The sequence below is a fragment of the Globicephala melas genome, chromosome 13, assembly GCF_963455315.2.
Source record: "Globicephala melas chromosome 13, mGloMel1.2, whole genome shotgun sequence".
Classification (NCBI taxonomy): domain Eukaryota; kingdom Metazoa; phylum Chordata; class Mammalia; order Artiodactyla; family Delphinidae; genus Globicephala; species Globicephala melas.
In genome coordinates this window covers 80777182-80804208 of record NC_083326.1, presented here as the reverse complement: position 1 = coordinate 80804208, position 27027 = coordinate 80777182, and the positions used below count along the sequence as shown (strand labels likewise).

The 27027-nt window shown below is 48.4% G+C and overlaps 1 protein-coding gene across 15 annotated transcripts in view; it reads left to right on the top strand.

Annotated features, from left to right (window-relative positions):
• The window catches only part of CUX2 (cut like homeobox 2), a 262248-nt gene that overhangs the window by 45816 nt on the left and 189405 nt on the right, over window positions 1-27027 (top strand). For 2 of the 15 annotated variants that reach the window (XM_060283230.1, XM_060283224.1), the window contains exon 1: window positions 12014-12233. The exons of 8 other annotated variants lie outside the window; for them this stretch is intronic. Coding sequence is in view for 1 of the 7 variants with exons in the window: in XM_060283218.1 (XP_060139201.1) it covers window positions 14804-14842 (39 nt within the window). In the remaining 6 variants the exon portion in view is untranslated. Of the gene's footprint in view, window positions 1-11669; window positions 11796-12013; window positions 12234-13749; window positions 13864-14791; window positions 14843-15680; window positions 15838-27027 lie in introns of those variants that run through there. 5 more of the 15 variants (XM_060283227.1, XM_060283225.1, XM_060283229.1 and 2 more) reach the window with 5 other exon arrangements.

The window sequence follows — 27027 nt, the reverse complement described above, 5'->3', positions numbered from 1 at the left end:
CGTGCAGAAAGCCGTGGGAGGGGGTTCTGGGCATTCCCTGAAGGGGAAATGTGTTTAGGAAGGCTTGAGGAACATCACGGAAGACAGTATGGATGGGACTGAGTGAGTGAGAAGGGCAGCATGAAAGGAGATAAAACTAGAGACTTCCCTAAATGCTTCTAGTTTCCGAACTCCTCTAAGCTTGTTTGTGCCCCAGGACCTGTGCACATGCCATTCCTTCTGCCCAGGATGCTCTTCCCCTGGCTGGTTCCTTCAGCTCCTGTCTCCCCACAGAGAGGCCTTCTCTGACCATTTTTGCTAAAACACGTTTTCCTCCTTTATTCTTCTGTCAGCACCCTTGGGTTGTCTTCCCAGCATTTATCTCAATTTGTAATTGTGTATTGGGTTTTTTATTGTGTTGGGGTCTGTCTGCCCCATTGAACTGTAAGGTCTGAGAAGTCTTCTTGCTTCCTGCCATCTTCCCACCTTCCAGCAAGGACCTGCACAAAACAGATGCTCAGTGCCTTTTTGTCAAATGAGTGAATGTGGATAGAAAGCCTTTCTGTGCCAAGCATTGGTTTGGGAGATATCCTAACTGCATTAGATCAGAAATCAAGGAACAGAAGCAGCTGGCAGAGAAGCCGGAGGTTCCGACCTTGTGTCCAGCCTTATTCCAGCAGCATAATTCCTGGGTTCCTTCTACTTAATCCAGAAGCAACACAGCGCCATGTTGGGGCCTCTCTGAGAATGGGCACAGTTATCGTCCCCTAGCTGCCAATCCCCTGTTGGTGAGTAAGAACAAGCTCTCTGCAGCTGCTGAAGACACTGGTGACATTGGAGGTTAAATATTCCTATTATATCTTTGCTGGCATTTTTATTGTCACAAGAGCAGTGGATGTCAGGAGTTCAGGACTTGAGATGAAGTTTATTTCATGATGGAGAAAATGCTGAACGCACTGGTGTTTGGAATCGAGTGGCCAAAGGTCCACTGAGGACAGAAACATTTTGATCACAGGGAAGAGGTTCAGCTGACCCGATTATTTCTTTTTATAATGTTGAGAGCTTAGAACATATTGATTGAGGTGATCGGCATTTAGGTCTTTCATAGTTAATGAGGAACTGTCCAATTTGTATTGGAAATTGTCACTGCCCAGGGCCTTTAATGAGGTGTGTGGTTCCTGGGAGAGGAAAACAGTTAACATCACAGAAGTGGGTGCGGAACCAAGAGAGGAAGAGCACTCCTTTTTTAGGTCATCAAATCACCTTCCTCTGTCCTTGAGGGTCCATCTCCTGGCTCTGCCCTTCTCAGCTGTATTCCCTTTGGTAAGTTGCTTAACCTCAGTTTCCTCTTCTGTAAAATGGGCTAGTAGTGCTGTTATCTCCGGGAGTAGTTTATGGTTTATGAGGATTAAAAGTGATGATGCATGTGCAGTAAATTCTCAGAAAATGTTGCTTACTGTTATTCAGGCTGTCAGGTGATGGTGTTGGTGCTTCCTAAGGCCTATGAAATGGGAACATCATAGGTTCGTTCCAGTATGACAAGGAGCTTCCTAAAGAAAACACCCTGAATGAAGAGTTGCCACAGAGTGTTCTGGCCCCTTGATTTGTCGCTTCATCTTGAGGCAGTGCAGGTTTCACCAGAAGATAATGTTTTTTCCTTGAGAAAATGCACTCAAGTGCTTAGCACTTGGCCTAGCTCATGGGAGCATCTGCTGATTTTATCATGAATCAGAGAACTGTATCCATTTCTGTGTGTATTGTTGTACAGTGGACTTTGCTGTAAGCTGTCTGCACAATTATTCAGTTTTGTATTACCTGAGAGGGCAGGGGCCTTTGTCAGCCTCGTTTGCTGCTCTGTCCTCAGCACCGAGAACAGCTCCTGCACATAGTAGGTGCTCAGTAAATCTTGGTTGAATGAATGAAATTATATGAATGTAGGGGTTTAAGAATGAAAGACCATATCCCAGAGAAATGTTAACTGAAGTTCACACAAAAACTTGCATGTGAATGTTCACAGAAGCGTTATTCATAAGACCCCCAAAGTAGAAGCAACCCAGATGTTCTTTAGCTGGTCAGTGGTTGAACAAACTATGGTGTATCCGTACCATGGAACACTACTCAGCAGTAAAAAGGAATGAACTATATCAATACACTAACAACTTGGATGAATCTTGGAGGAATTATGCTGAGTAAAAAAAGCCAGTCTCAAAAAAGATGACATACTAGATGATTCCATTTATATAGCATTCTTGAGAAGACAGAGATGGAGAACAGATTAGGAATGGGAACAGGAAGGGAAGTAGGTGTGGTTATAAAAGGACAGTGTGAGGACCCTTATGGTGATGGGAATGTTCTGTATGTTGACTATGTCAGTGTCAGTATCTTGGTTGTGATATTTTACTACAACTTTGTAAGTTATTACCAAGGGGAAAAGTAGCTGAAAAGTATGGGAGATCTCTCTGTATTCTTTGTTATAATTGCATTGAATCTACAGTTATCTCACAATAAGAAGTTCAGTGTAAAAAAATGAGGGACTGAAAGCACTTGATTAATTATGAGAGATACAGTGGGCTGAACCCCTACTCTGGTACAGTAACTCAAGTTTTCACAGCAGCTTCGTGAAGTAGATGGATGTGACGTCACCATTTTACAGGGAAGGAAAACGGGCTCAGAGAGGTTAAGGGACTTGTTTGAAGACTCACAGCTGGCAGGTGGTAGAGGTGGGACACAAACCTGAGAGTGTCTGGCCCCAAACCCTGAGTTCTTTCCTCTAGACATGCATCTCTGAGTTTGTGCGGGTTGAATGCTGGGCAGAGCCAGGAAGCTCACTTCCCTCATGCACAGTCACATGATGTCTGACCACTTAGTTGGGCCCTGTGGATGACCTCTTAAGTGACTGACAGCTCTGTAGGGGAGAGGTGGCTGAGAGTAAACCTAGGCTTCCCACCTGGCTGCTCCTAAGTGACCTGCTGACCTCAGGAGTCATGACCCCCTCCCCACCCCACTCCTTTGCCTTATGCGAGGATGTTGCAGTATTGGTGTTATTATACCAGCTTTACAAGTGGGAAGACTGAGGCACAGGATGGAAAAGGAACTGGCATTGTTCCAGGTGGAGGTGTAGTCCTTCCCACCTCTAGCATCCTGTGGTGGTGATTATAGTTCCTTTGATTTGTCTTGCACAGCTGCTGTTTTCAAGGGTGTCTTCTGCCCCGTGATGTGGTGGTCAAGGGCACAGATTCTGCAGCAAGGTCCGGCAATGCTGAAGTGGAGTCCTTGCCTTGCACATCACCAGACTGTGAGCTGGGGCAAGTGATTTCTCTTTTTCAAGCCTCACTTTCCTCATCTGAGAAATGGGGATAATAATGAGGACTAAATAAGAAAACATAACACACTGTAGGAAACAAAAACCACTGGCAGTATCTGAGGTCTAATTGGGAACTCTGATCTATCTGCCTTGAGGTTCAGAGCTCTGAGCAGAGTATGCCGAAAGGAGCAAAGCCCCCTTCCTGAATTATATGCCCTGACATGGCTCCCTGGGGCATGTGATCTCCTGGACCTGAGTTCTGCTTAGCTGTTGGTTTCCTGAGCAGCATGGCACATGCTATATTAGAGGACATCCAGGGGGCCCGGGAGGCTTTCTGCAGGAGGCAGCACCTAAGCTGAGAGCTGAAAGATGACTGGGCTTTTGCCAGGTGAGTGGGAAGCAGAGGATGGAAGGACATTTCAGGGAGAGGGAACAACAGGTACAAAGTCTCAGAGGTTAGAGTGTGCAGGTGCTTTTGGGGAACTGTAACCAGGATGGTAATACTTTAACATTAAACAGGCATAAAGCAGAACCCAGTCACTCTGGCCCTCAGTATCTTTTTCTGTTAAGACAGCCCAGAGTAGGCTAGAAGGATCCCAGGGGGACTCATAGGTGGGTAAGGAATTTGGACTGCATCTTGAGGATGATGGGGAGCCATGGAGGATTTTGAGCAGAGGAGTGGTGCAGATAGACTTATATTTGAGAAAAGTGGTTCTGGCAGCTGTGTGGAGTGGAGGGGGGCAGAGGCGAGCCTCCAAGTGGAGGGTACTGCAGCATCTTGGTGAGCGATCACTGGGGACTGGAGCAGAGTCGTGGGAGTGGACTTGGATAGAAGTGGATAGATTCACATTGGTGAATGTCTGATGGGAAAGTGACAGAGCTTGGCAAGGGGCCAGATAAGGGGGCATTTTGGGTGAGCTGGATTTCTGACTTGGGTTCTGGGCTGGGCCACTTGGGGGAGGCCCCTTTACCTCTCTGTTCCACGGTCTCCTCTGTAACATAGGGGTGATTTCCCCCTTCCCCATCTCTTGGCATCCTTGGCTTCAGTGAGTGTCAAATGAAAAGATCCCTGAGCCAGCGCCTTACAGGGAACAGCAAAACCCCCGAACCCCCACCCCCACCCAGAGCTCGTGAGTATTCCCAGGGGGACAAGGCCCCTGGTGTTCAAGATAGAACTCTCTTATTTAGTCCAGTGGTGTTTCAGAGGTGCCACAGTCTAATCTGCTTAACACAGATACCGACTACTGGTTTTCTTTCCTTTTCCTTTTCCTTTTCCCTTTCCCAAACTAGTAAAGACTAGTTTGGGGCTCTCTTCCCTTCTCTCGCTTATCTCAGGGGAGGTGCTGAGAAACAGTGCCATCACCAAACTGAAGGTTCCAAAACAAGCATCAGCATTTATGGAGCTCCTACTGTGTGCCAAGGCCTCTCTGTATGTTACCGCCTTCTTTGTCTTCTGGGTTAGGGGCACGGGTGATGGACTCCAACAAACTGGGGTCTATGTCTGGCTGTGCCATGTCCTGGCTAATTGGAGCCACTTGCAGCCTCAATTTGCACACCAGTGTAAGGGGTCACTCTTTTAGACTCACCTGGGAAGGTTGCCAAAAGAGTCAGTGAGTCCACTCCAGCCAGGGGCAGGGCGACTGGGTACAGTGCTGGAACAGAGAATGGCCTCGGTAAGAGGCAGCTGGCAATAAATAATTCTGGGAGGTTGGCCTCGTGTTACTGTTCAGGGAGGGAAGTGATATTTACAGCACGAAAGCTGCCAAGGTAAATTTCCTGACTCAGCCATGCCCTTTCCAGGAAGGTCTGGAGGAGACACAGCTGGGGTCATTGCTGGCCAAGGTCAAGTGTAACCGGATGGCCTATACTCCCTGTGCAGCCCCTCTAGTACAGGGAGAAACTCCATGGGGCCATTGAGGGATACAGGATTGGGCCACCTCATCTTGGTAGCCCAACTGACAGGGCCCATTTTGATTTTTTACCCCAGCCAGCCTGGAACTTTCCCAAAGCCCAGACAATTGTCACCCATGGTTTTATGCACTTTTCATAGAATAGCATTATATTAGTTTCCTAGGGCTACCATGACAAATTACCACCAGCTGGGTGGCTTAAAACAACAGAGATTTGTTGTCTCACGGTTCTGGAGGCCAGAAGTTTGAAATCAGGGTGTCAGCAGGGCCACGCTCCCTCTGAAGGCTCTAAGGGAGGATCCTTCCTCATCCCTTTCAGCTTTTGGTGGTGGCCGGCAGTCCTTGGTGCTCCTTGGCTTGCAGTTGTGTCACTCCGATCTCAGCCTCCATTGTCACATGGCTGTCCTTTCTCTGTGTGTCCTCTCCTCTTCTTATAAGGACAATAGTCATTGGATTTGGGGTTCACCCTAATCCAGTATGACCTCATCTTTCTAATTACATCTGCAAAGACCCTTTTTCCCAATCAGGTCATAATCGGAGGTTCTGGCTGTAGTCGAGACATGAATTTGTGTGTGGGCGTGGGGAACGCTCTTCAGCTCAGTACAGACGTTTTCAGAAAATGCTGCAAGCACGTGTCCTTCTCACTGTGAGCTTTGTTAGGAGTTCTTTGGGGAAGTGGGAAGGGGGTGTGGGGATGACTCCCTCAACCGTGGGCAGGAAAAAGGGCTCCAAGTGTTAGTCTTAAATGCTGCCGGAAAAAACTGAGACTTGGGGTCTTTACTGCTTTTGGGAGGAGGAGCAGAGGCTGAGCTAAGGTCTGCGGTTGTTCGAGTTTCCTTGGTTTTTGAAAACTTGGTTTTCCCTGAGCCTCAGTTTTCCTCTCTGTAAATTGGGGATAATAACAGCACCTTCCCTTCGAGGTGGTTGTGAAGACATCACATAAGGATTTTAATGCTAGAGACTCGTGAGTCCAGGATCTTATTGTTTGGACAGAGAATCTGGGACTGAGAGGACAGCCATGACTTGAAGTTACAAGCTTAGAATCAGGGCTGGATGTGGTGCTCCAAGAACAGTGCTCTCTCCTCTCAAATCCAGCCTGGGTTCCTGCCAGCGATTGGATAGGAGGGTCTGAGCCCTTTATCGTAAAACTAATGAATGTGTATTTAGAAGCTAATCTTCACAGTGATCCTGTGCATTGGAGACTGCTGCCGTCCCCATTTTACAGATAAGGAAACTGAGGCTCCTGGAGGTTTAAGCCTGCCCAAGGCCACGCAGCTGTAGGTGGTGGAGCTGAGATTTGAATGCAGGTATGTCCAAGTCCACTTCTCTGGTTCCATCTCCCTTCCTTAGGCTCCTCCATGCCTCGGTTTCCCCATCTGTAAAATGGCATCTCCTCCGGGTTCCTGACTCCAGCAGAATTGTGCTGAGTACAAGGCCCAGAGCGTTACATAACCCTGGTTTGCTCAGGAGGGTGTCTCAGCTTCCCTGTCTCCTGTCCCACACACCACAGCCACTTGAGATTTTCACACAGACAGGAACTGTTTGTGGGGTGGTGAGCAAGTGAGAGAGAGAGAGAGAGAGAGAGAGAGAGAGAGAGAGTGTGTGTGTGTGTGTGTGTGTGTGTGTGTGTTTGCAACAAATATTTTATAATAGACAAGCCTTGTCTGCCACTTCTAAAAGTAGTGGGGGGAAAAAACCCCACTTTGACAAAGTAAAAATAACCCAAAACCTGAGTCACTGAAGTCACTGAACTCAGCCAGAAGTGGCTGCTCTGAGCTTGGCTGCTTCTGCTTGCCCAGAGGCAGTGGGTCAAGGGCCAGAGGTTTGGGGGATGGACACCTGGGCTTTTAGGGGGAAAGTGCCAATGGTTAGTTTGTGGGTGTAATGCCTGTCCATCTATGTTTTTGTTTTTTTTTTTCCTGCAGGAGGAAATGTCTCCTTAAAATGCTCCTTATTCTCTCTCTTAAAAGTGACTTGACAGTTGATAATTTTGCCCTAGTGACGGACACCTTAGAACTTTTATTTCTCGGAGGCCAAACATTGATGTTGTGTGAAATGGGAGCTTGGCGGAGCCTTTGTGCGGATCTCGAGCTTCCTGAAAAATTTATTTACTGTGACTGTGATCTGCAGAGCGAATTGATGTTTGTCTGTAGTCATTTGCACCAGCAAGGAGGGGAAAATGCATGACTGCACTTTCCTTGGAAGACTTGCAAGGCTGTTTAAATAAGTAGCTAATAGCAAACTTTCAATAGCAGACAGGCAGCTTGATGGACATGGTACAGTGTATTATTAACCATAAGCAGGCTTAATCTTTCCCCCATGTTTTAGGGGAAACTTTATAACCTTCTGGCCAAGGAATTCATGAGAACCAGGTATTTGAAGCTGAGCAAAATTATCCTGGCTGTTCCAGTGGCAGAATCAATAATTCCAAGAGACACGTGAAAGAGGCGAAGCAGAGGCTCTGTCTGGGGCCCACGTGAGCTGCCCCAGCCTCCTCCTTGTGGCTGGGAGGTCAGGAGAGGGGGGGCCTGAGCTGGCAGGAGGAGGTGAGGGTCATACCAGGAGCCTGGCTTTTCCACCAGGAAAGTAACTTTTGCTGTTGCCTCCTGCTTGGAGGGTCTGTGGGGACAGGGAACAGGGATATGTGTCTTCCTGCTGGGCCCTGGTTATAGTGCCTGACCCTTTGGTGGCACCCACCATTTTAAGCGATAGAAAGAATTTATGTGATTGTCCAGCGAATGTCTGTCTTGCCCCTCAGAACCAGAAGTTTTTGCAGCCTGGAAAGCATCATGTTTAACCAGGAGGGCTCTCTTGATCTCTGAGAGAAGGTAGACTCTCTTTGTTATAAAGTCTCCCCTCAGTTCCTTACCTGATGCTTGCCGCCCTTGGGAGTGAGGGAAACTTCTGTGTCTGTCTTTCCCCCGTTAGCTGGTCACCTGCAAGGGTGCGGGGACTCATCATGTTCCCTGTAGTCTCCCCAGCCACTCTCTGGAGTCTCTTAAAGGCTCAGCAACTGTTTGTTGAATGACTGGCATGGATTTTGTTCGGAAGGAGACAGCTGTGGCTAAGAGCATGAAGGTCAGGTAACCTTGGGATTAAATTCTGGTCTGTTAACTGCTGTCTTCAGGCAAGTGGCTTGCCTTCTCTGGGTCTTTGTTTCCTAGTCTGGAAAATAGGATAATGGAGGAAGTGCCTTCACCATGTTAAATGTTTCCTCGTTCGTAAAATAAGTGGAATGCTACCTTCCTGAAGGGCTGTACTGAGGAGTAAATGAGAGAATGCTAGTGGAGGACCCAGCATAAGGTCCAGCATAAAGCTGGTGTTCAGTAAGTTAGAGCTGTTACTACTATTAATGTTTGATTGATATTACTATTATTATTATTGCTCTCCATGACCCCAGGGAACTCACAACCTCTGTTTTGTCTGCTTTGAACACTATTGCCCCCTTTCAAGATCTTGAAGCCATAATAGGGGACACACTACTCCAGACCTGTGCAGAGTCAGGAAATGCTGGTCTAAAGCGCTTGACACTGAAACTGGGCTGGAGGGAACCCCCACACACAAATCGTGGCGGCTCTGGTGGGTCTGTTCTGTGCTGGAGCCGTGAGCTGCCCCCAGGGTGCCGGACCTGAGCTCCCACCCCTCCCTTTCCTCCAGCAAGGGTGCAGGGGCCGGGAAGTTTCACAACCCCCAAAGCCAAATAGAGCTAGCAGTGAATCAGGGGCAGGAGACAGTTTGAGGGGCTCGACCACACCTGATAAGAGTGTCTCATGGATGAGTGACAGCCCCTGAATTATCCGTGCCACTGAGCCTCGCCTCACAGTGTGGAGAGCCAAGAGCTGCCTGACACTCAGAGCTTTATCATCACCAGAGCCAGAGCCTGGTTTACATTCCTGCAGCTGCCCAGAAGGTCCAAAGTGGAACCTCTCTGGGTATGGGGAGGTGGGACCATGGTCTCAAGTTCCCCAGCTGCCTGGGCCAAGGCTCTTTGTCCTCCCTGGGCTGCTCTCTTCCCCTCTGGCCTTTCTTCCTGCTCTTCAGAAGCCAGTTGGGTTTGCCCAAAATATCACCATAATGACCCTTATGCATGGAGCAGAGTGGGAGGCCAGACCCCGTGTTGGGTACTCCCTGTGTGGGATCTCAGGAGCTTTTATTACTTACATTTTTGAGATGAGGAAACTGAGGCTCAGAGAGATAAAGTCAGTTGCCTGAGGCCACACAGCCTTCCTCTCACCTGTCCCTCTTCCCAGTTTAGTTGTGTCTCCAGCCTCCTCTTTCCCTTCAGAAAGCAGGGGCAGCTCAGCCATTGGGCAGGTGTATGAGTGGAGCTGGAATTGTCCAAGAGACCCAGCCAGACGAGGGTAGATGTTGGCCGCAAGATAAAGCGTTAAGCCCTAAAAGTAGGGTCTTGCCAACCCATGTGGCAGAGCCCAGCACCCCTAGGGACCCTGTGCTGAGGGTCTTTCCTGTCCCTTCCTCAGAGTCCCACCTGTCTTTAAAAGAACACATAGCCTACCTCATGCTAACCCTGTCCCGACTGCTGACAGGAGCCCAAGGAAGGTGATGTGGGAGCCTCAGACCTGTGGGAGTCCCCTGAGACCCACAAGGTAGCCTTGGAATGAAGACCCACATTGTTCTGGATGGATCATGTACTCAGATACTCAGGTGCCTCTCTTGGGGTGGTGAGCCCTGTCATCTCCCCCACTTCCTGTGTCATTTCTGGTAGGAGGGCCTTCCTTCCTCTGCTCGCATGCTAACCCTCAAGCGTTCCACCTTCAGACTGGAGCATGGGGAGTTGCAGAGGAAGCTGAGGCATCTGGATCTTTCCTTTTGGCTTGATTTATTAGAAACAAACTAATACAAGAGCTTAGAGCAAGGCACCAGGCCACAGAGGGAGCTTGAAAAATATATTCATCACAGCAGTAATCACTAATACATATTAATGTGTCTACTCTGGGCCAGATCTGGGTAGCCTCTAGACAAATAAAATGGGACTCCTGCTCTCAGGAGGGTCACCAGGGAGAGAAGACCACCCATGACAGCACAAGATGGAGGTTTCTTCGGCACTGGGTACTTGCTGTGCAGGGGCTTAGAGTCAGGAGCTGGGAAGGAGCCTCAAAGAAACTCTTTGCCGCAAGTCTGGAAAGATGTGTTTCCCGGGCAGGGAATTAGGGTTGCCATTCTTTTACACCAGGGAACAGCATCAGACACAGGGAACAGCATGGGCACTGGCACAGACACTGGGGACTGGTGACTCATTCAGTTGGAGATCAAGGTCAGCTTGGAGCTGGTGGTGGATGTTAGATCAGGCAGGACCTCCTGGGCCACCACGTAGAGATTGGACTTTTCCTGGAGGCTCAGGGTGAGGATTTAGGGGTTTAATTCTAAGAGCTGCAGGAAGCCATGGAGAGGTTTGAGCCTGGAGTGGCAGTGACTGAAGCCAGTTACCTTTTGCAAGGAGCCCTCAGGCCACCCTGGAGAGGAGGAATTGTGAGGGGGTAAGATCAGAGTCAGTGAGACCAGGAGGAGCTACTGCAGTCATCCAGGCCTGTGTCGTGGGGAGGGGGCCTGAGCCGGGCCGTGGCATTGGGACTACCCAGTAGAGGACCGATGCAGGAAGATCCAAGAGGCCCCAGAGGGAGGGCTCTGAGGCTGCTGTGAGCCATCTGCTGACATTTCTCTTTTTCATCCCACATTTTTATGCTCGGGGGCCTGTGGAGCCTTGATTGCTAACATAGCAATGTGGAAACATTTGGGTACAGCCCCCTCCAGCCCCAGGGCAGAGCAGATAAGAGCTGCGAGCCAGCCAGAGCCAGTGTCACATCGTCTCTCTAGCAAGGACTTACTTAGGTCTCCCTTTCCTGGTCTCTGTCTTTGGTTGTGGAGGAGGAAGGCTGTGAGCCATGGTGCTTCAGCCAGCACGAGCTCTTTGTTCATTTACTCACTCAGCAGCCACCTATTGGGCTAATGCTGTGCCCGGTGCAGGGAGACCTGGAGGGACACGGCAGACTGCCCCCTGCGCTTGGGGAGTCCCTAGTCCCCATAGCTACTGGAGACAGACCCAGGGACAGGTGGGTAGAACCAGCTTGGGGAGAGCTGTCCCTTAAGCGGGGAGCCCAGGAGCCCATGGGAGCTGAGGAGAGGTGCTCAACACAGTCTGGGAGGCCTAGGAAACTTCTGGAAGGAGGCCACCTACATTATATCTCAGTAAAGGCAGGAACTGGGTTGCCTCCTTCAACATGGGACAACATGGGATCCCTGGACCCCCAACAATATGGTATGGAGTGACTTGGAAGCTGAGACCTGAAGGATCACCAGGTACAGCTCTGGCAAAGAGACAAGAAAGTGTTCTAGGAGGAGGGAACAGCTTGGGCAAAGGCTCGGAGGTGGCTTTGCAGAAATCACCTGTTCAGAGTACCTGGGACCTTAAGGGTGAGCAGGATGGGGCAAGAGCTGAGGCTGGAGGCTGTATTTTGGGTCTAGGCCTCTGAGCTCATAAAAATAGCTCATTGTCTTTCACAAACTAGTCTGTGGTTTCCCTTCTCCCTTAAGTCCTTGCCAAGCCTGGAAATCCAGATTGAGTCACGGCTGGGAGGTGCGAGGTGAGGCTTGAGTTTGCGGGCAGGGCGAGCTGTGGGGTGGGAGGTGGAGGACAGTGCCCCAGTTCACACCGAGCCTGCCATTTGTCAGGGGGCATAGCCATCATTTGAAAGCTGCCTTCCTAGTGTGTGGTGCTCATGTTGGATGGCACGACTGGATCCGCAGGGATCCCGGCTGGAGCGAGACAGAGTTCTCCAGAGGAAGTTTGGGGGTATATCTCTTTGCTTTATTGGGTGTAGCATCAGTGGGATTCTGCAGGGATGATGTAAAATAAAAGCCAGGTGGCCAGCAGGCCCCTGGGTCAGCACCCCTCGTGCCGGGTGACCTGTAGGCGTAGGGCGTAAGGCCTGGGACCCTGCGTCCGTCCCCTTGCTGCCCAGTACGGCCGGCGGGTGGCCCAGCAGGCGAGGTACCGTCTGGCTGGATGGAGAGCCAAAGAGGTAATGCTAATGTCTTTTAAAATTAGAATGAAAATGTTTATTGCAGAGAGCAGAACCTGCGTCAGCGCGGAGTCCTGTGGGAAGGGGACTGCTTTATCGCAGCCTTTCGGCTTTATTTTTGCACATTCGCTCTTTACTTGCCGGTGGTGCTGTGTGACAGGCCCTTGGAGTGGGCTCAGGCTGCCGGGCTGGGGCTGGAAAGACGGCACTGCCGCCTGTGTCTGGACGCCCCTGCCCAGGGTAAGCGCCAGGACGTGCCATCGGTGGGGAGAACCTGTGGGCGTGAGAGCAGGAGGCTGTGACTGTGTATGTGTCCCTGTGCCCTTATATGTGTCCAGCCAGGTGTGTGTGGCGGGTTTGGGTCTCCGTGTGTCTTTTTCTGCGTGCATTACGGCTTTGCAGGGGCTGTCCACGTGCGATACTGGGTGTGACTCTTTGTCTGTGTGTGTGTCTTTCTGTGTTGTCCTTGTGCCTTTGGGAGGTGGTCATGGGTGTGGCGGGGTCTGGGTCTGGGCATGTTTCTCTGTGGCCCTGCGTGTCTTTTTCTATCTGTGCGTGGATGTGTGTGAGCATCTTGGAGGGGCACATGGGTGCGTGACTGTGGGTCTTTGTGGGTCTGTGTGCATCCATACAGCCGTGTGTGTGCACATGTGAGTATGACCGTGTGTGTAATAGGAGTGTGTGAGTGTGTGAGCATGCATTTGAACACATGCTCATGTGTAGCGGAGAGTGTCTCGTGGGTATGTTGTGTGAGAGCGTGTTGTGTGCATGTTGAACATGAAGGCATGTTGCATGTGAGCACCCATTGCATGTGAGAGCGTAAGCCATGCTGTGTGTGCGTGCACGCATGTGAGAGAATGTAACATGTCGAGGGTGCATGTGTTGCATGTGAGAGCGTGTGTGGCACTCTCCCATCCTCTCCCGTTTGGAGTCCCTGGCAGAGCTGTCTTTGGGTAACTCAGCCTGTCACACACCTTCCTGGGTTCGAGAATACAGTGGGCCAGCACTGTTGACAGGCTGCCAGACTCCCACCTGGCCCCGACTCCAGTCAGAGACTCAGGAAACCTCCAGGTGCCTCTGAGGATGGCGCCGTTTTGAACCCACTCTGCTCCCACTGTGGTGTTGTTGAGCTTTGCCCCTGCAGCTTGGGCCATGTGAGCAATGGATGCTTTGTTTCTGGGTGCTGCTTTCTAAATATAAAGTTATTTTATGAAACAGAATGTGCTTTTTCAGGGCGTGCCTACCCCTGGCAATGAGAGCCCCTGGTTGACAGTTGTTGGTCTTGCCTGGGGGGAGGCTGGTGCCCTGGGCTTGGTTGCCCCGAGCTGGGTAGTGGGGGCTCCGGCCCTAGCCCTGGAGGTGATCAGAGCTTCCGCAGGGGCCACAGCAGCCCTGAGCCCTGCCACCCACAGGGCTCAACCTTCTATAATTGCTTCTCTAGGGCAGAAAACCCACCCCCTGAGGGAACCTGGTGGCCAGAGAGCTTCTCTACGGGACCAGAGGAACCACTTTTTAATCCCTGTCTCCCTCCAGCTCACCTCCTTGTCACTGGGATTTGTCTTGTGGTATCACCCTATGCAGGACAGGGTGGCTGGTATGAGAGAGCTGGATTTTACAGAGTAGAAACCAGGTACTGTGCAAAATTCAGTATAATCAGGAAGTAGTGCGAAATGTAATTCGGGAGCCTGGCTTCAAATGCTATGTGTGGCCTTGAGTGTGTTGGTCAGCTTCTCTGAGCCTCAGTCTTATCATCTGTAAATGGGAATTGTGCCCGACAGCCTCAGGGCTGTCTCTCAGTTGTTACCTTGGGGCCTTTCTTGAACACAGCAGTTTTACATGGGCTGACAGCCGGGTTCATTGTGTCCTACTTGCATTGTGATCATGGGCAAGTCATCCTGTCTGTGCCTGTTTTCTTACTTGTAAAATTGGGCTAACAATAGTACCTACTGCATGAGATGTTGTGAGGGTTAAATTTCTTACTTTACATAAAAGGTTAGATTAAGTGCTGTAGAGCATGAGCTATCATTGTTATTTCTGGAATGCCTGAACCCAGATTAAAATATCCCGTCAGCACACAATACCATCTTCTTTTTTTTAAAACACAACTTGTAACCCACTCTTTCTGCAGCTTTGCCCACTCTGTGCCAACAGGCAGCTGCTGTGTGCCAGGCATCTGACTGGGAGTGCCCAGGGCATCATGGCATGGGTTGTGGGGTGGGTATTCTGCATGGGTGGGCTGGGTCAAATGCTATGCTGTCTCTCCTCCAACGATTTGGCAAGGCGGGTACAGACTCGGTTAAGTCACTCTGGGCAGCAGCCAGGGGTGAGAGCCAACCGGCAAGAGAGCCACCTGGCAGTTCTCCCTGCCGGGGTGGATCCAGCAAGCTTGGGCTTGTGGTGGCTGTGGGCACCCTAAACTGTTTTGTGCACTTGTCAAAAGGCAACTGACATCTGAGCATTGGCGGCAGACAGCAGAGGGGAGAGCCGAGTACAGAGGGCTGCTTTCCCCCAGCCTGACACCGCATGGTGCCCTGAGCCCACCTGCCTTAAACCATGTCAGGGGCACACTGATGATGAAATACTCCATTTGGCTGGGCAAAGCCCTTCACGTGAGTAAGGCTGTGTCCTAAAACACTTTATGGGCATTATCTCATCTAGTGTATGTACACACCTTTTGAAGTAAGTCCTACTTATTTCTACTTTACAAAGGAAAAAGCTGAGGGCCGGAGATGTTTTGGAATCTTCCAGATCTGGGTAGAAATTCTGGTTCCTTCAGTTGCTCCGTGACTTCAGGCCAGTTACTTAACCTCTCTGAGCCTCCAATTCCCCACTTCTTAGGGTTGTAGCAAGGGTTCAAAGGAATATGTAGTTAAAATGTAGTTAAATGTAGTTTAAATGTAGTTAAAACATTTAGCCTGGCATCTGGCATGGTAAACGGTTTTTTAAGAAGGTTGTTGTTATTACTATGATTCTTATTTCATCTTTTTGCAAGGGAACATTCCTTGCCAGTTTAACAGAGATATCGAGAAGGTTCAAATTCGATGTCTTGAGGTCTGCAAGGAAGGGGGTATTTTTACGAGGAGGAAAACATTTTATTATTATTGGCAGCAGATAAGTTTGTAAGTTTCCCGTCTAGTGGGGGACACTACTCTTATCTTCAGGGTCTTATCTGCTTGTGTGGGCGGAGCCTCTTTGTTTCACGGAAGAGAAACTCCCCAGGGTTTTTGCCCCCATGCTCATTTCTATAACCAGACTCATTCAGACGCTTTGAGCAAAAGGTGTCTGGTGTGTAGTAATTGCTCAACAAGTGCTCTTTGGATGGGTGGATGGATCATGCTCCTGAGTTTACTGCAGCTAAGGGAGTGATTGGATTCAGGGACAACGTGGCAGCTTCCCACAGAAGAGGGGGCCTGATCTAGGCACCTCCCCTTCAGAGATGCACACTTTGCAGAGCTGTGGGTGCATGGAACATTTCCTGGAGTTAATCGCTTAACTGTGATTGTGATGGCCAGAGGTAGGGTGATGGCAGAAAACTGAGACACTATCCCACACCTCAAAGACCAGGGAATGGGTTCGAGGCAGTGAATATGACCTTGACGGACAGGTAAGCATTGACTGTGGGGGGAATGTCATTCATTCAGTGAATATTTTCTGTGCTCAGTGCCGGGATGCAGGGAGACGCCTTGTGGACTCAAGTGAAAGAGAAGAACTGATGATGTGTGAATCTCGAATAGACTTTTCAGGGATTATGTCACAGTGAGGTAGAATTTGGGGCACTCTCTACTGTAATGGGCAGGACTCTTGTGTTTGTATGAGAGAAACTCACCTGGTGCCAGCTTAAATCAAAAAGGATTTTTATTGGCTCACATGACCTGAAAGTTCCAGGTTATTTGGCTTCAGGCATGGCTGTATCCTGCAGCTCAAATGTTATCTCATCCTACTCGTCTCCTAGCTCAGCTTTCCTCTGTGTGGGTGACTTTTGTTCTCAGCCAGGGTTCTCCCCTGACAGCTCTCTTTCACCAGCATGGCAACTCTCAGGGAAAGAAAGCCCCTTTTTCCTAGTAGCTCTAGCAAAAGTCCCAGGATTCACTCTACTTGGACCAGCTTGGATCCTTGCACTTGCCCAAGCTGTTCTGACCACCTGGAGTGGTCTCCTCCCTTCTGCGTATCCCAAACCTACCTGCCTTTCAAGTCCTGCTTGAGCTCCATAGCTTCTATCTATAGTCTTCTTCTCCTTTTGCCTTTATCGTTTTTTTGCATTTTTCTCTCTCTCGGAGCACCAATCATCTTTTTTCCTGCTTTGTATCTAATTCAGCTGCATCCTGGCTGCATTGTGTTCACATCAAGTAGGCCAGAATCCCTGACAGGCCAGTTTCATTTCTTACCTTTCTCTTTCCTGCCCCGTACATAATATAAATAACTTGAGAGATACCTAATAAGTGCTTGTTAGTGGATTTGGGGCATTAAGGATTTAATTTAGAAGCCAAATCCCAGGATGGCTCATGGGAGGTCATGGGTCAGCAGGGTCCAAAGGGAATCCCAGGACTCATCTTGCTGAACTGTTCATTTGTAATTGGATCCCAAAGACTTGGGCCTCTCAGGAGGCCAGTGAGGAGATGGGAAAGGGGGTAGGGGCTCAGTTCAGAAGCTGGGCTTTCCCAGGTTCAAATCCCAGCTCTGTGCCCTTCTGGCTGTGTGACGTGGGACAAGTTGCTTCACCTCTCTGTGCTACTCGTTCCTTGTCTGTAAAATGAGATCATTCACACAGTGGGTTTAAGGAAAGGGCCTGGGACACAGCAAGCGCTCATTGACTGTTCACCATTATCATTACTACCATGCTGTGTTCAGAGTCACCAGGTAGAGAGGGATTATAAACTCCATTCCTATTTACTAGAGGAGGAAATAGCAGCGCAGTGAGCTTCAGAGACACGCTCAAGATCACAGAATGGCTCCCCACCCCACTCACCTCGACTCCCATTTCAGCCCTTGATCTTCATGTTGGCTGTCCTTTTTGAGACCACGTGAGCTTGCAGCCCAGTGTGGCCCTCAGGGAATGTTGACTCCTCTTTAGAAGGAAGGGGTAGGGGTGGGGGGGCCATTTGTCTCACACAGAGGGTGAGCAGGACTCTGTCTTGGTGTTTCTCCTGGCTGGGTTTTTGCTGTCATGTCTTGAGACCTGCTCTCCTCTAAGTAGCCACCCTTGGTGATCTGCCCTGTGAGCGGCCCATCACTGCCCCCAAAATAGACCCAGGAGCCATGCTGAGGGTCATACGGTCCCCACTGAGCTCAGGGTCTGCTGCCCCTGCACGCTGCACTGTGCCTTTCCATGTAAAGATGCGTCTGGTCTTCTCCCGGGCAGTCTTATTTATTTCTACCTCCTCAGAAATATTTGGGGGTGATTAAAAGGAAATGTTCTTATAACTGTAATGAAGTGAGGTTTGGGGGTTTTGGAATGATTGGCTGTGGCCTTGGGGGCCAGTGCTGGTTGACTTGATAACCGAGTTGATAGGCAACAGAATATTGATTTCTCTCCCCCTCCTCCCAGGAAGGTGACTCAGTGAAGGGGAGATGTTCTGAAGTTCAGGAGAGGGCTACTCGGGGAAGCCAGAAAGAAGCTGTGTGTGTGTACATGTGTGTGCTTGCGCGTGCACAGCTCTGCTGCTCCCTCCAGGGCCTATAACTCACAACCACACTCCCCCTGTCCCCTCAAGATGGGGCACACGGGTTCCCACCTCTTCAGCTGCCTTTTCCAGCGCTCATCTGGAGAAAAGTGAGGACTTTGGAGCTACACAGGCCCAAACTGAAGCCTGTGTCTGTCACCTCCTGGCTAGGTGGCCTTGTGTAAGTGGCTTTACCTTTCTTTGACTCAGTTTCCTTCTCTGTAAAGTGGGGAGAGCATACCTGCCGCATGGGGTAATTCAGAGGATTAATTGAGAATATTTCTTGGTGATAATTAATGGCAGCTCTGATTGCAGTGATGATATTAACAACTAATAATTTGTATTACTTGCTGATAGAGGAGCAGAGTGCCATGGGAGTGCCAAGGAGCAGGTGATGGATGTTGATGGAAGCAATCCTGGAAGACTTCCAAGAGAAGGGCCTTGAATGAAAGAAATGCTGACGCGTGACAGAAAGGGGGAGGGGTGGGAAACACTTTTCTGTTCCAGGAGTTCATAGGCTCAAAGGCAGGGAGGTGTGGGAACCACACACAGTAGATGGGGGACCAGCTACTGTCCAGTGTGTAGGGGAGGGGACTGGGAGGGGCGAGGTTGTGGCAGAAGAGGGGCTGTTGGGCTTTGTTTGGCCAGCGACTCAGGTAAAATGGTTGATGGAGAGCTTTGTGCATCAGGACCCATTTGTTCTGTCTGAAATTCAGAAGCAATTATGATACATTGCACCTCCTCCCTTGGCTGAGTACTAATTGTGAGCCAGGCATTGTGCTAAGTGTTGACTTACACCATCTCATTGAATCTGCACTGCCCCCGTTTTACAGGTGAGAAAACTGAGGCTCTTTGTAACATTTACTGGTGCACCCGAATGTATACTCTTCTGTGTCATTCACCCCTTCCCTTGAATCACCCACAGGGCCTGGTTAGACCAGGCAAGCCTCCTCCTTTGTGGCCAAACCCACAGACTCCTCACTAGCCCACCCACCTGATGTGGGTCATATGAGTCCTTGGGCCACATAAGTTTCTCCTTTGCGGAAACCTTTTTGACACTTGACTGGGGCACATACCCCTTTCCTCAGATTCCTTGCCTAATTCAGTCAGGTGAAGATGTCATGCAGACGTCACTTATAATTCTTTTCTCCATGTTCCCAGCTAAGTTCTTTTATTGCCTCGGGGAGTTCCAGGGAGCTGCAGGATTCACCTGGGCAGGGCCTGATGTCACAGCTGCGACCATATTTACGACATGCTCTCTGGCTTAGGGGAGTTTGGAGGGACGGAGGCGTCTGCATGGCAGGCAAAATGCCCATTCTTCAGGTGGGGGTCAGAGAGTACAGGGAGCAGAAAGGCCTGGGGTGGGACCTGCAAACCTCAACGAGAAAACAAATGCCTGATATTAAAACTATGTAAGAATGAAAGCAAATAAATGGTCTTATACACAAAATCCCTTTGTGCCAGGCAGCACCCAAGGCAGTGACAATGCAAAGGTGTCCAAGGCAGCTGGATCCCTGACTTTGGGGTGCTCACCTGGGCAGACACCCTGTACAAAGTCCGCCCACTTCAAGTCTAAATTTAACTCCAGGAATATTTGTCAAGCACCCCCAAGGCTCACCCAGTGAAATGGAGAAGCCAGTGATTCTAGAAGTTCCCACAAGGTGAGAAATGAGGGGGAATTTATATGGGAGTAACATCTACTGTCTTTCAAACTTGCTCTCTGAGCTGGGTGCTTTCCAGCCACATTCTCTAGTGATCCTCACAGCATCGACCCATTTCACATATGGGGGAACTGAGGCAGGGAGCATTAGGTACCTGCCCACATTCAGAGGAAGTGGTCAAACCAGGATCTGAACCCAGGGCACTCGGACCTCACAACATCTTCTTTCATTTTCAAATGGGAAAACAGGCTCGGAGAGGGGTTGGGACGTGTTTGCCTTTCAGAGGTGGAACTTCCCTGTATCTGCAACTATTGGTTACCTCATGGTTTGGTGAGGAGAGGGTTAAGTTGGCTGTAAAGCCGTGAAACAAATAGAGGAAAATAGAAAATAATTAAGTGCCAAACACCCTGGCATAGCGATGGGCAAGCTCTCCATGGTCCCTGTTTCAGGAGGTCCCTGGGTGTCTGAAGCAGAATTAAGCTTTGTGCAGGATTCCTCAGCTCATGAGGCCACTTTCATTAAGTTTCTTTGCTCTCTGAAACATGGGCACAGTAACCCTGTTTGGGGAGAATGTTTCTATGCTTGCCCCTCTGAGTTGGATTGAACCAGGAGAGGAGAACAAGGGGCCAGGAAGGAGGTTGGTGTGAGATCTAATGAGGCCCAGCAGTTGCCTAAAACTTGACTGCTGTTGTGGAAATGTCTCCTACCTCGTGGGACAGTGGAACTTGCAGAGGCTAGAAGTCAGGGCACTGGATTTTATCAGTGCTCTAAGGCCAGTGACTTCCTGCCTTTTGCCACTCATTTCTTCTTGTCTAAAACAGATGCTAACCAAGGCTTCTTCTGTGCACTTAGGCAAATGCATTGCATGCCTGTTTGGCCAGGCTCAATGGGAAAGGGTTCTGGGATCAATTAACAATGTCTGCTGTAGGTGCTGGAGGAGGTGGTGGTGGTATGTTTGCCATTCATCTATTTATTCATTCAGTGGGCACTTTTTGATTGCTAACTATGTAACAGGCACTGGAGACAAAGCAGGAAACAAAGCAGGTATGGCTCTATGCCCTGGAGATTTCAGACTGGTGGTGGCGACAGAGTAAAGCTGTGTTAAGAGCAGAAATTTTGTGTGCTTGGATCACTGCTGGGTTCTCAATATCTAGCTTTTACCTGGCACACGTGTGCCTTCAGAGATTTATTGGCTGGACAGATGAATGAATGAGCCAAGTGCAGATGAGTATGTAACTATAGAAAGTAATAAAATCTACATGGGAAAAGAAGGGGATGGTAAAGAAAGTATAGTGATTCCCTCTGGTAGGAAAGTGCCATGTGTTCAGAGGGCTCACAAACCAGCAAGAGAGACTGCATTCAGCAAAGAAGCAATAAGTGAATTTATAATTCTAAGTGCTCTGCAGTAAGAGATGTTCTGAAGTGTTGTCTGGAGGGAACCATTGGAGGTAGGGTAATTAGGGAATATTTAAAAATATTATTCTTTAACTTTTATTTTTAAATTGTTTCAAAAAGATTTACAAAAAGTTGCAGGAATAATACAGAGAATTCCCCATATTCCCTTCACCCAGATTAACATTAATATAATGTAACATAAACATTCAACATAAGCACAGAACAATTACAAAATGAGTAAGTTAGCATTGATACAACACTATAATCTAGTGTACTGATATTACTCAAATTTTTCCCATTGCTCACTAGCATCCTTTTCTGGTCTAGGATCCAGTCCTGGATCATGCACTGCATTTAATTGTCATGTTTCTTGAGTCCTTTAATATGGAACAGATTAAAGTGCATGGACCCAATTCAGTCAAAACAGAGTGAATCTTGGGACTTTTGCTAGAGCTACTGAGAAAGAGGTGTTTTCTTTCCCTGGGAGTTGCCATGCTGGTGAAAGAGAGCTGCCAAGGGAGAACCCTGGCTGAAAACAAAGCCCACCCACACAGAGGAAAGCTGAGTCAGGAGGTAAGTAGGATGAGATGACATCATTTGAGCTGCTGGATACAGCCATGCCTGAAGTCAGTAACCTGAAACTTTCAGGTCATGTGAGCCAGTAAGAATCCTTTTTGGTTTAAGCTGATTATTATTCATTGAATTATTCATTCAGTGAGCATTTTTGTGCTCAGTGCTGGGTTGCAGGGAGACACCCTGTGGGACTAAGTGAAGGAGAACTGTTTGATGCGCAGATATCAAGTAGAGTTTTCAGGGACTGTGTCACGGTGAAGGAGAATCTGGGGCCTCTCTCTACTGTAATACACAGTGCTCTTGTGGTTGCATGACCTTGACACTTGAGATGAGAACTGGCCTTTTATTTTGTAGATTGTCCCTTGATTTGGGAATGTTTACTCATGATTAGCTTCAGGTTATGCATTTTGGCAGAAATGCTACAGGAGTGATGTTGTGTCCTTCTCCATGCATCATATCAGGAGGCACATGGTGACCATCTGTCCCATTAGTAGTGATGTTAACTTTGGTCACTTTTGTCTGCTGGGATTCTCTGCTGTGAACTTATTGGGTTTTTTCCTTCGTAATTAATAAGTATCTTGTGGGGAAACACTTTGAGACAATGTAAATACTCTGTTACTAATTCTTTTGCCCACTAATTTTAGATCCATCAATGCTTCTTGCCTGAAACAGTTATTACTGTGGTGTTTGCCAAATGGTGATTTTTCTCTTTCCATCATTACCTCTACATTTATTAGTTGAAGAGCTTTTCTTTCTCCCTCACTTATTTATCTATTCAGTTATTAATTTGTTTCAGTATGGACTTATCGATTCATATTTTATTTTGTGTCCCCCCCCTTTTTCTTTGTCCCCTATTTCTACCCCACCCTCCTCTCACTCTCCTTCTCTTCCTCTCTTTTATTCTTTTATTCTTGCTGAAGAAGGCTTTCATCCCGTAGAGTTTCTCTCCATTGGATCTAGCTGAGCATATCCCTGAGGTGTCATTTAATACTCCTCCATCCCCTGGGTTTCCTGTGAACTGGTGGTAGCCTCAGAGGCTTGACCAGATGTTGGTTCAATGTTTTTGGCAAGACCACGTCATGGGTGGTGGTGTGCCCTTCTGTCAGGAGGTACGTGAAGCCTGGCTGTCTCCTTTTCTGTGTCATTGAGATTGATCTGTGGGGTTTGGAGCTGTCAGCCTGATCTGTCCATTGTCTCCCATCAGTTCTTCATCCGCTGAGTTTTGCACTCACTGATAATCATTGCCTGTATCCATTAATTCATTAGGGGTTGCAAAATGTTGATAGGTTGATTCTGTCCCTCTTCTTTTTCTTAGCTGGAAGATTTCTCTACAGAGAAACCACCCCTCATCAATTGTTTGCTCACTCTGAAGGCTAGTGTGTCCAGGAAAGGGCGGATAAATGCTTAATTCTTTCCCTTTATTTGCCAGTTTTCAAAATAAAGAGTTGCTTCCCCAGTGTCCCCCAAAAGTGGCCAATAAGAGTTTTTTTAAATATCGTTGTAAACCCATGGATGCAAGTGTCATTGGAGTGTCCTCATCCATTTCAGTTATTATCTCTATTCATATTCAGGTTGTCCAGTCTCTGGTGCGTGGGGACCTCTGAAAGTTGACCCCTGAATCCTTTGGACTCCTCCAGTAGTCTTGGACAGTCTCCTTGCTTTCTAGGAAGATTTCCAGACTCACTGTGTACATTTCCCACCCCAGCTTTGGACGCAGACATTGCTCCAGGGAGTCCTGGATCCTTTTACTAGGAAATGGTATTTAGAGACCACAGTCTGGGTGCTGAATGAATGAATGTACAGAACATCTCAAAATAATGCACCTCAGGGCATTTTCAGTGTCCACGGTGGATGGGATGGTGGGGAAGGGGGCAAGGTAGTGTCTTTGAATTTGGATGTCATTTCTTTTTCAAGCCTGTCCTGGGTTAATGGCCTGTTGGGTGCCATTTATTCACTTTGGCCGTACCACGCGGCTTGTGGGATCTTAGTTCCTTGACCAGGGATCGAACCTGTGCCCCCTGCAGTGAAAGCACGGAGCTCTAACCACTGGACAGCTGGGGAGTTCCCATTCATTCACTTTTATTCCTTTCACCCAACTTCTTCATTTAGAAAACCAGGGTGGATCTTCCCCATCTTCAACCTATCCCCTTACTTGGGATTGGCATTTTCTTGGTGAAGGTCTTTGAAGTCAAAGAACCCCCAGAAGAGTGAAGCCACTTGTGGTCCATCAATCCCTATTGGGTCCTGCCATGCTTTTTTCAGCCACTCAGTGTGGGTACAGCTTAGTGAAGGGTGTGTGTGTTGGGGGGGTATCACTGCTATTTGCCTCTTAGTATCTTTTGAGAGGGAGCAATAAGAGAGTTCACCGAGGGACCATCAAATCCAGACCAGACAAATGACAGATAATATCCCTTCATCAGAGCAACTTAAAAATTAATATGAGCCTCTGAGTGTTACCTCGCCTTTATCTGAGCAGCCTGCATGTCTGTGTTTGAGATTAAAACTCACATTTCATTTTTATATGCTGTGCTTAATCCAATAATGATTTCATGTTACAAACAGCAATAATATCTTTCAGCATAGTTAATCAGAATAGACTTAATGCTGTCACTATTTATTAACCTTTGTTGAAAAGCAAGAAGTTTCTCTCTAATCTGTGATTGTTGGTCGTGTCAGACTCTATCAAGTGAAAAAACAGTTTTGGCATTTATTAAAATAGTGCGAATCCTGAAATGACAATTGGAGCCGGATGGTATTTGGTGCATGAAATCTTCGCTGCGTTCACCAGGATAACTGAGAAGGCTGAAGGGGGGCAGCGAAGAGGGAACCCACACATTCAAAAGACTATTTCATCCCTGAGTTGCTCTTGAATAAAGAAATTGAGAGAATGGGGCAGAGAATGGGGTACAGGTGAGGGGAGGGGTCGGGCCTGTTGATGCCTCTCGCCAGAGAAACTCATTGTTGGTTCAAAGCAGTGGCTTTGAACTTGGATCCCAGATGCCTCATCACTTTCCCAACCCTGTAACAGGTTAATGACCCACTGGGAACCATTTATTCACTTTTATTTTTTTCCCCCAACTACTTCTTCATTTAGAAAACAATGGTGGATCTCCCCGCCATCTCCAAGGCCCAAGTTGAGTTGGAGTCCAACTGAAGGAGTCCCTCAAAACAGGCTGGTGGCTGCCAGATATCAGCATGAGGTTCAGAGATCTCAGTCGGTAGTCCTCAAACTTTAGAGTGCATAGGACTCTCCTGGAGAGCTTCTGTGATGCCTGGGGAATCAGTAGGCCTTGAGTGTCCTGAGATTCTGCATGTCTAACAAGTGCCCAGGTGACGTTGATGCTATTGGTCCAGGGGCCACCCTTTGGACAGTACTGAGGGCTTTGTGGTTTGGGGTTTTCTGAACCATGCCAGGGTGTCATGATTGGGTCAGTGGCCCGATGACCTGGGCTGGCAGCCTTGTTGGAAGGTTTTATCTGAGGGCTATAATGGTTCTTGGAGTAGCAGGGCTGGGCATCTTAGCTTGGGGCAGGCCAAGCAGAAAGTATTCTTCCTACTTTCACCTTGCAGATATGGCAATGGTTCTTCCTCATTATCACTTCTCTGAAACAGACCACCTGATCCAGTGCTTCTGAAACTTTCACATGAACATGAGTCACCTTGGATTCTTGTTTAAATGCAAGTTCTGATTCACTAGGACTTGGATGGGACCCAAGAGTCCACATTTCTAACAGACTCCCGGGGATGATGAGCCACCTTAGTGGACCACACTAAGCAGCAAGGCTCTGTTGATTGACAAGAAAACCCAACAGTTGGTTGGTCAATTCCTGCACCTTCCTGGGCCTGAATTATAGAGTTTGAGTCTTGCTAAATCCACCAACTCCCCTGAAGGGAAATTTACCTTACAAAAAAAAAAAAAGGAAAGGAAGGAGAAGGAAGGTTTCAACTTGCAGAAGCCTCCTCCAAAGGAAAGTGGCTCTCCCAAGGGACATCTTTTTCTCTTTTTCACCTCAAAGAGCCCCCAGATATCTTTATCAGGAAGTCCCCATTGGGTCTTTACCTTTCAAAGGTGATTTAGAGAAAAATCTAATCCAGTCAAGAGATCTGGTATTGGGAGGCATAGAAGAATATTCCGCTAAGCAAATACACTGGTTGTTCAGGGTTGGGTGGGGGAGGCCGAGGTTGAAGGCTAACTGGTCTCTCCTGTCATAAGAAGGAGAGACCACTTGGGTGCTGAGCAGCGTTGTGAGTTTTGCCCGCATAAACAGGGAGGTGAGCAGGTGTTGTTAATTATTTAGGAAGAATTAAGCAGTCTGGGTGGGTGGGTTTTATGCTCTGTTTGGTAATAAAGGTTGCTGCAGAAAGGAATTTTAAAATTCAGTATCCTCACTTGCCTCATCTTGCAAAGAAGCCGAGCCTTGGTTTGACTGGTGGGAGCATCTGGAATTAATGAACCGGCCTCTTATGGTGCAGAAATCAATGTTTGCTGCATTAATTGCATGATGCTGAAACCCCGCTTTTTAAATTTCGGACTCGCAGAGCCGCAGCCTAAGAAATCTTTCTTAAGTGGCGTTCTGGGGCTTCGCTATTGCCTTCATCTGTCTGGGCGTGGGGAAGGAACTGCTTCTTCACTGTGGACTTGTGACACAGGGACATGGAGGCATGGGAGAAACTTAGGATGAGTTGTGTGCTTTGGAGGCCCCAAAGGGGCAGAACTTGAGGATTGGTTCCCTCTTGAGTAGCTGGACCCTGTCTGGACTTCCATCTCCTGAGAGTTTCCAGTTCGTCATTTTCTTTAGGTTAAAATAAGCCATATTAAGAAAAGCTGGACAGATGTTCCTTGCCTCTCTTGCTTTTCCCACATGATAACCCTTTTGGAATATAGACACTTTGATCTAAAATGTAATTTGGCCACCATCTCGTTAAGTACTGGACATTGAACCACATCAATCTGCCCGCCCTGGCTGCACTTTGCATTTCTGTGGACCCAACCTCAGTGCTAGACACTTTGGGTGGACTATCCAAGGAGGTGACGTTTGAGCCACATTTGGGGAAACGAATAGGAGTTTGCCAGGGAAGGAGGATCCCAGGCAGAGGGAACAGCATGAACAAAGGCCCTGAGGCCTGGAGCCCTGAAGTTTCTGCCAGCTGGAGTTGCAGAGGGAGCACAGATGGGTATAGAGTACTCTCTGAGAGAAGCCTGGCCTTGGACATCTGGCTAAGAACTTTTGATTCTCTCCAGTAGGTGGTGGGGAACCTGGCAAAATGCTTAAGCAGGAGATGAGATGACTGGTGAAGTTTTATTTTTAACGTACATAGGGTAATTTTGTTTTGTTTTGTTTGTACAGTTCTGTGAGCTTTGACCACAATCGGAATATGGAACAGTTAACTCACCCTCTAAAATTCTTTCCTAGTGCTCCCTTATATTCAGACCCTTTCCCCATCCCCTTTACCTGAAAACCACTGCTCTGCTCTGTATCCCTGAAGTTTTGCCTTTTTCAGAAT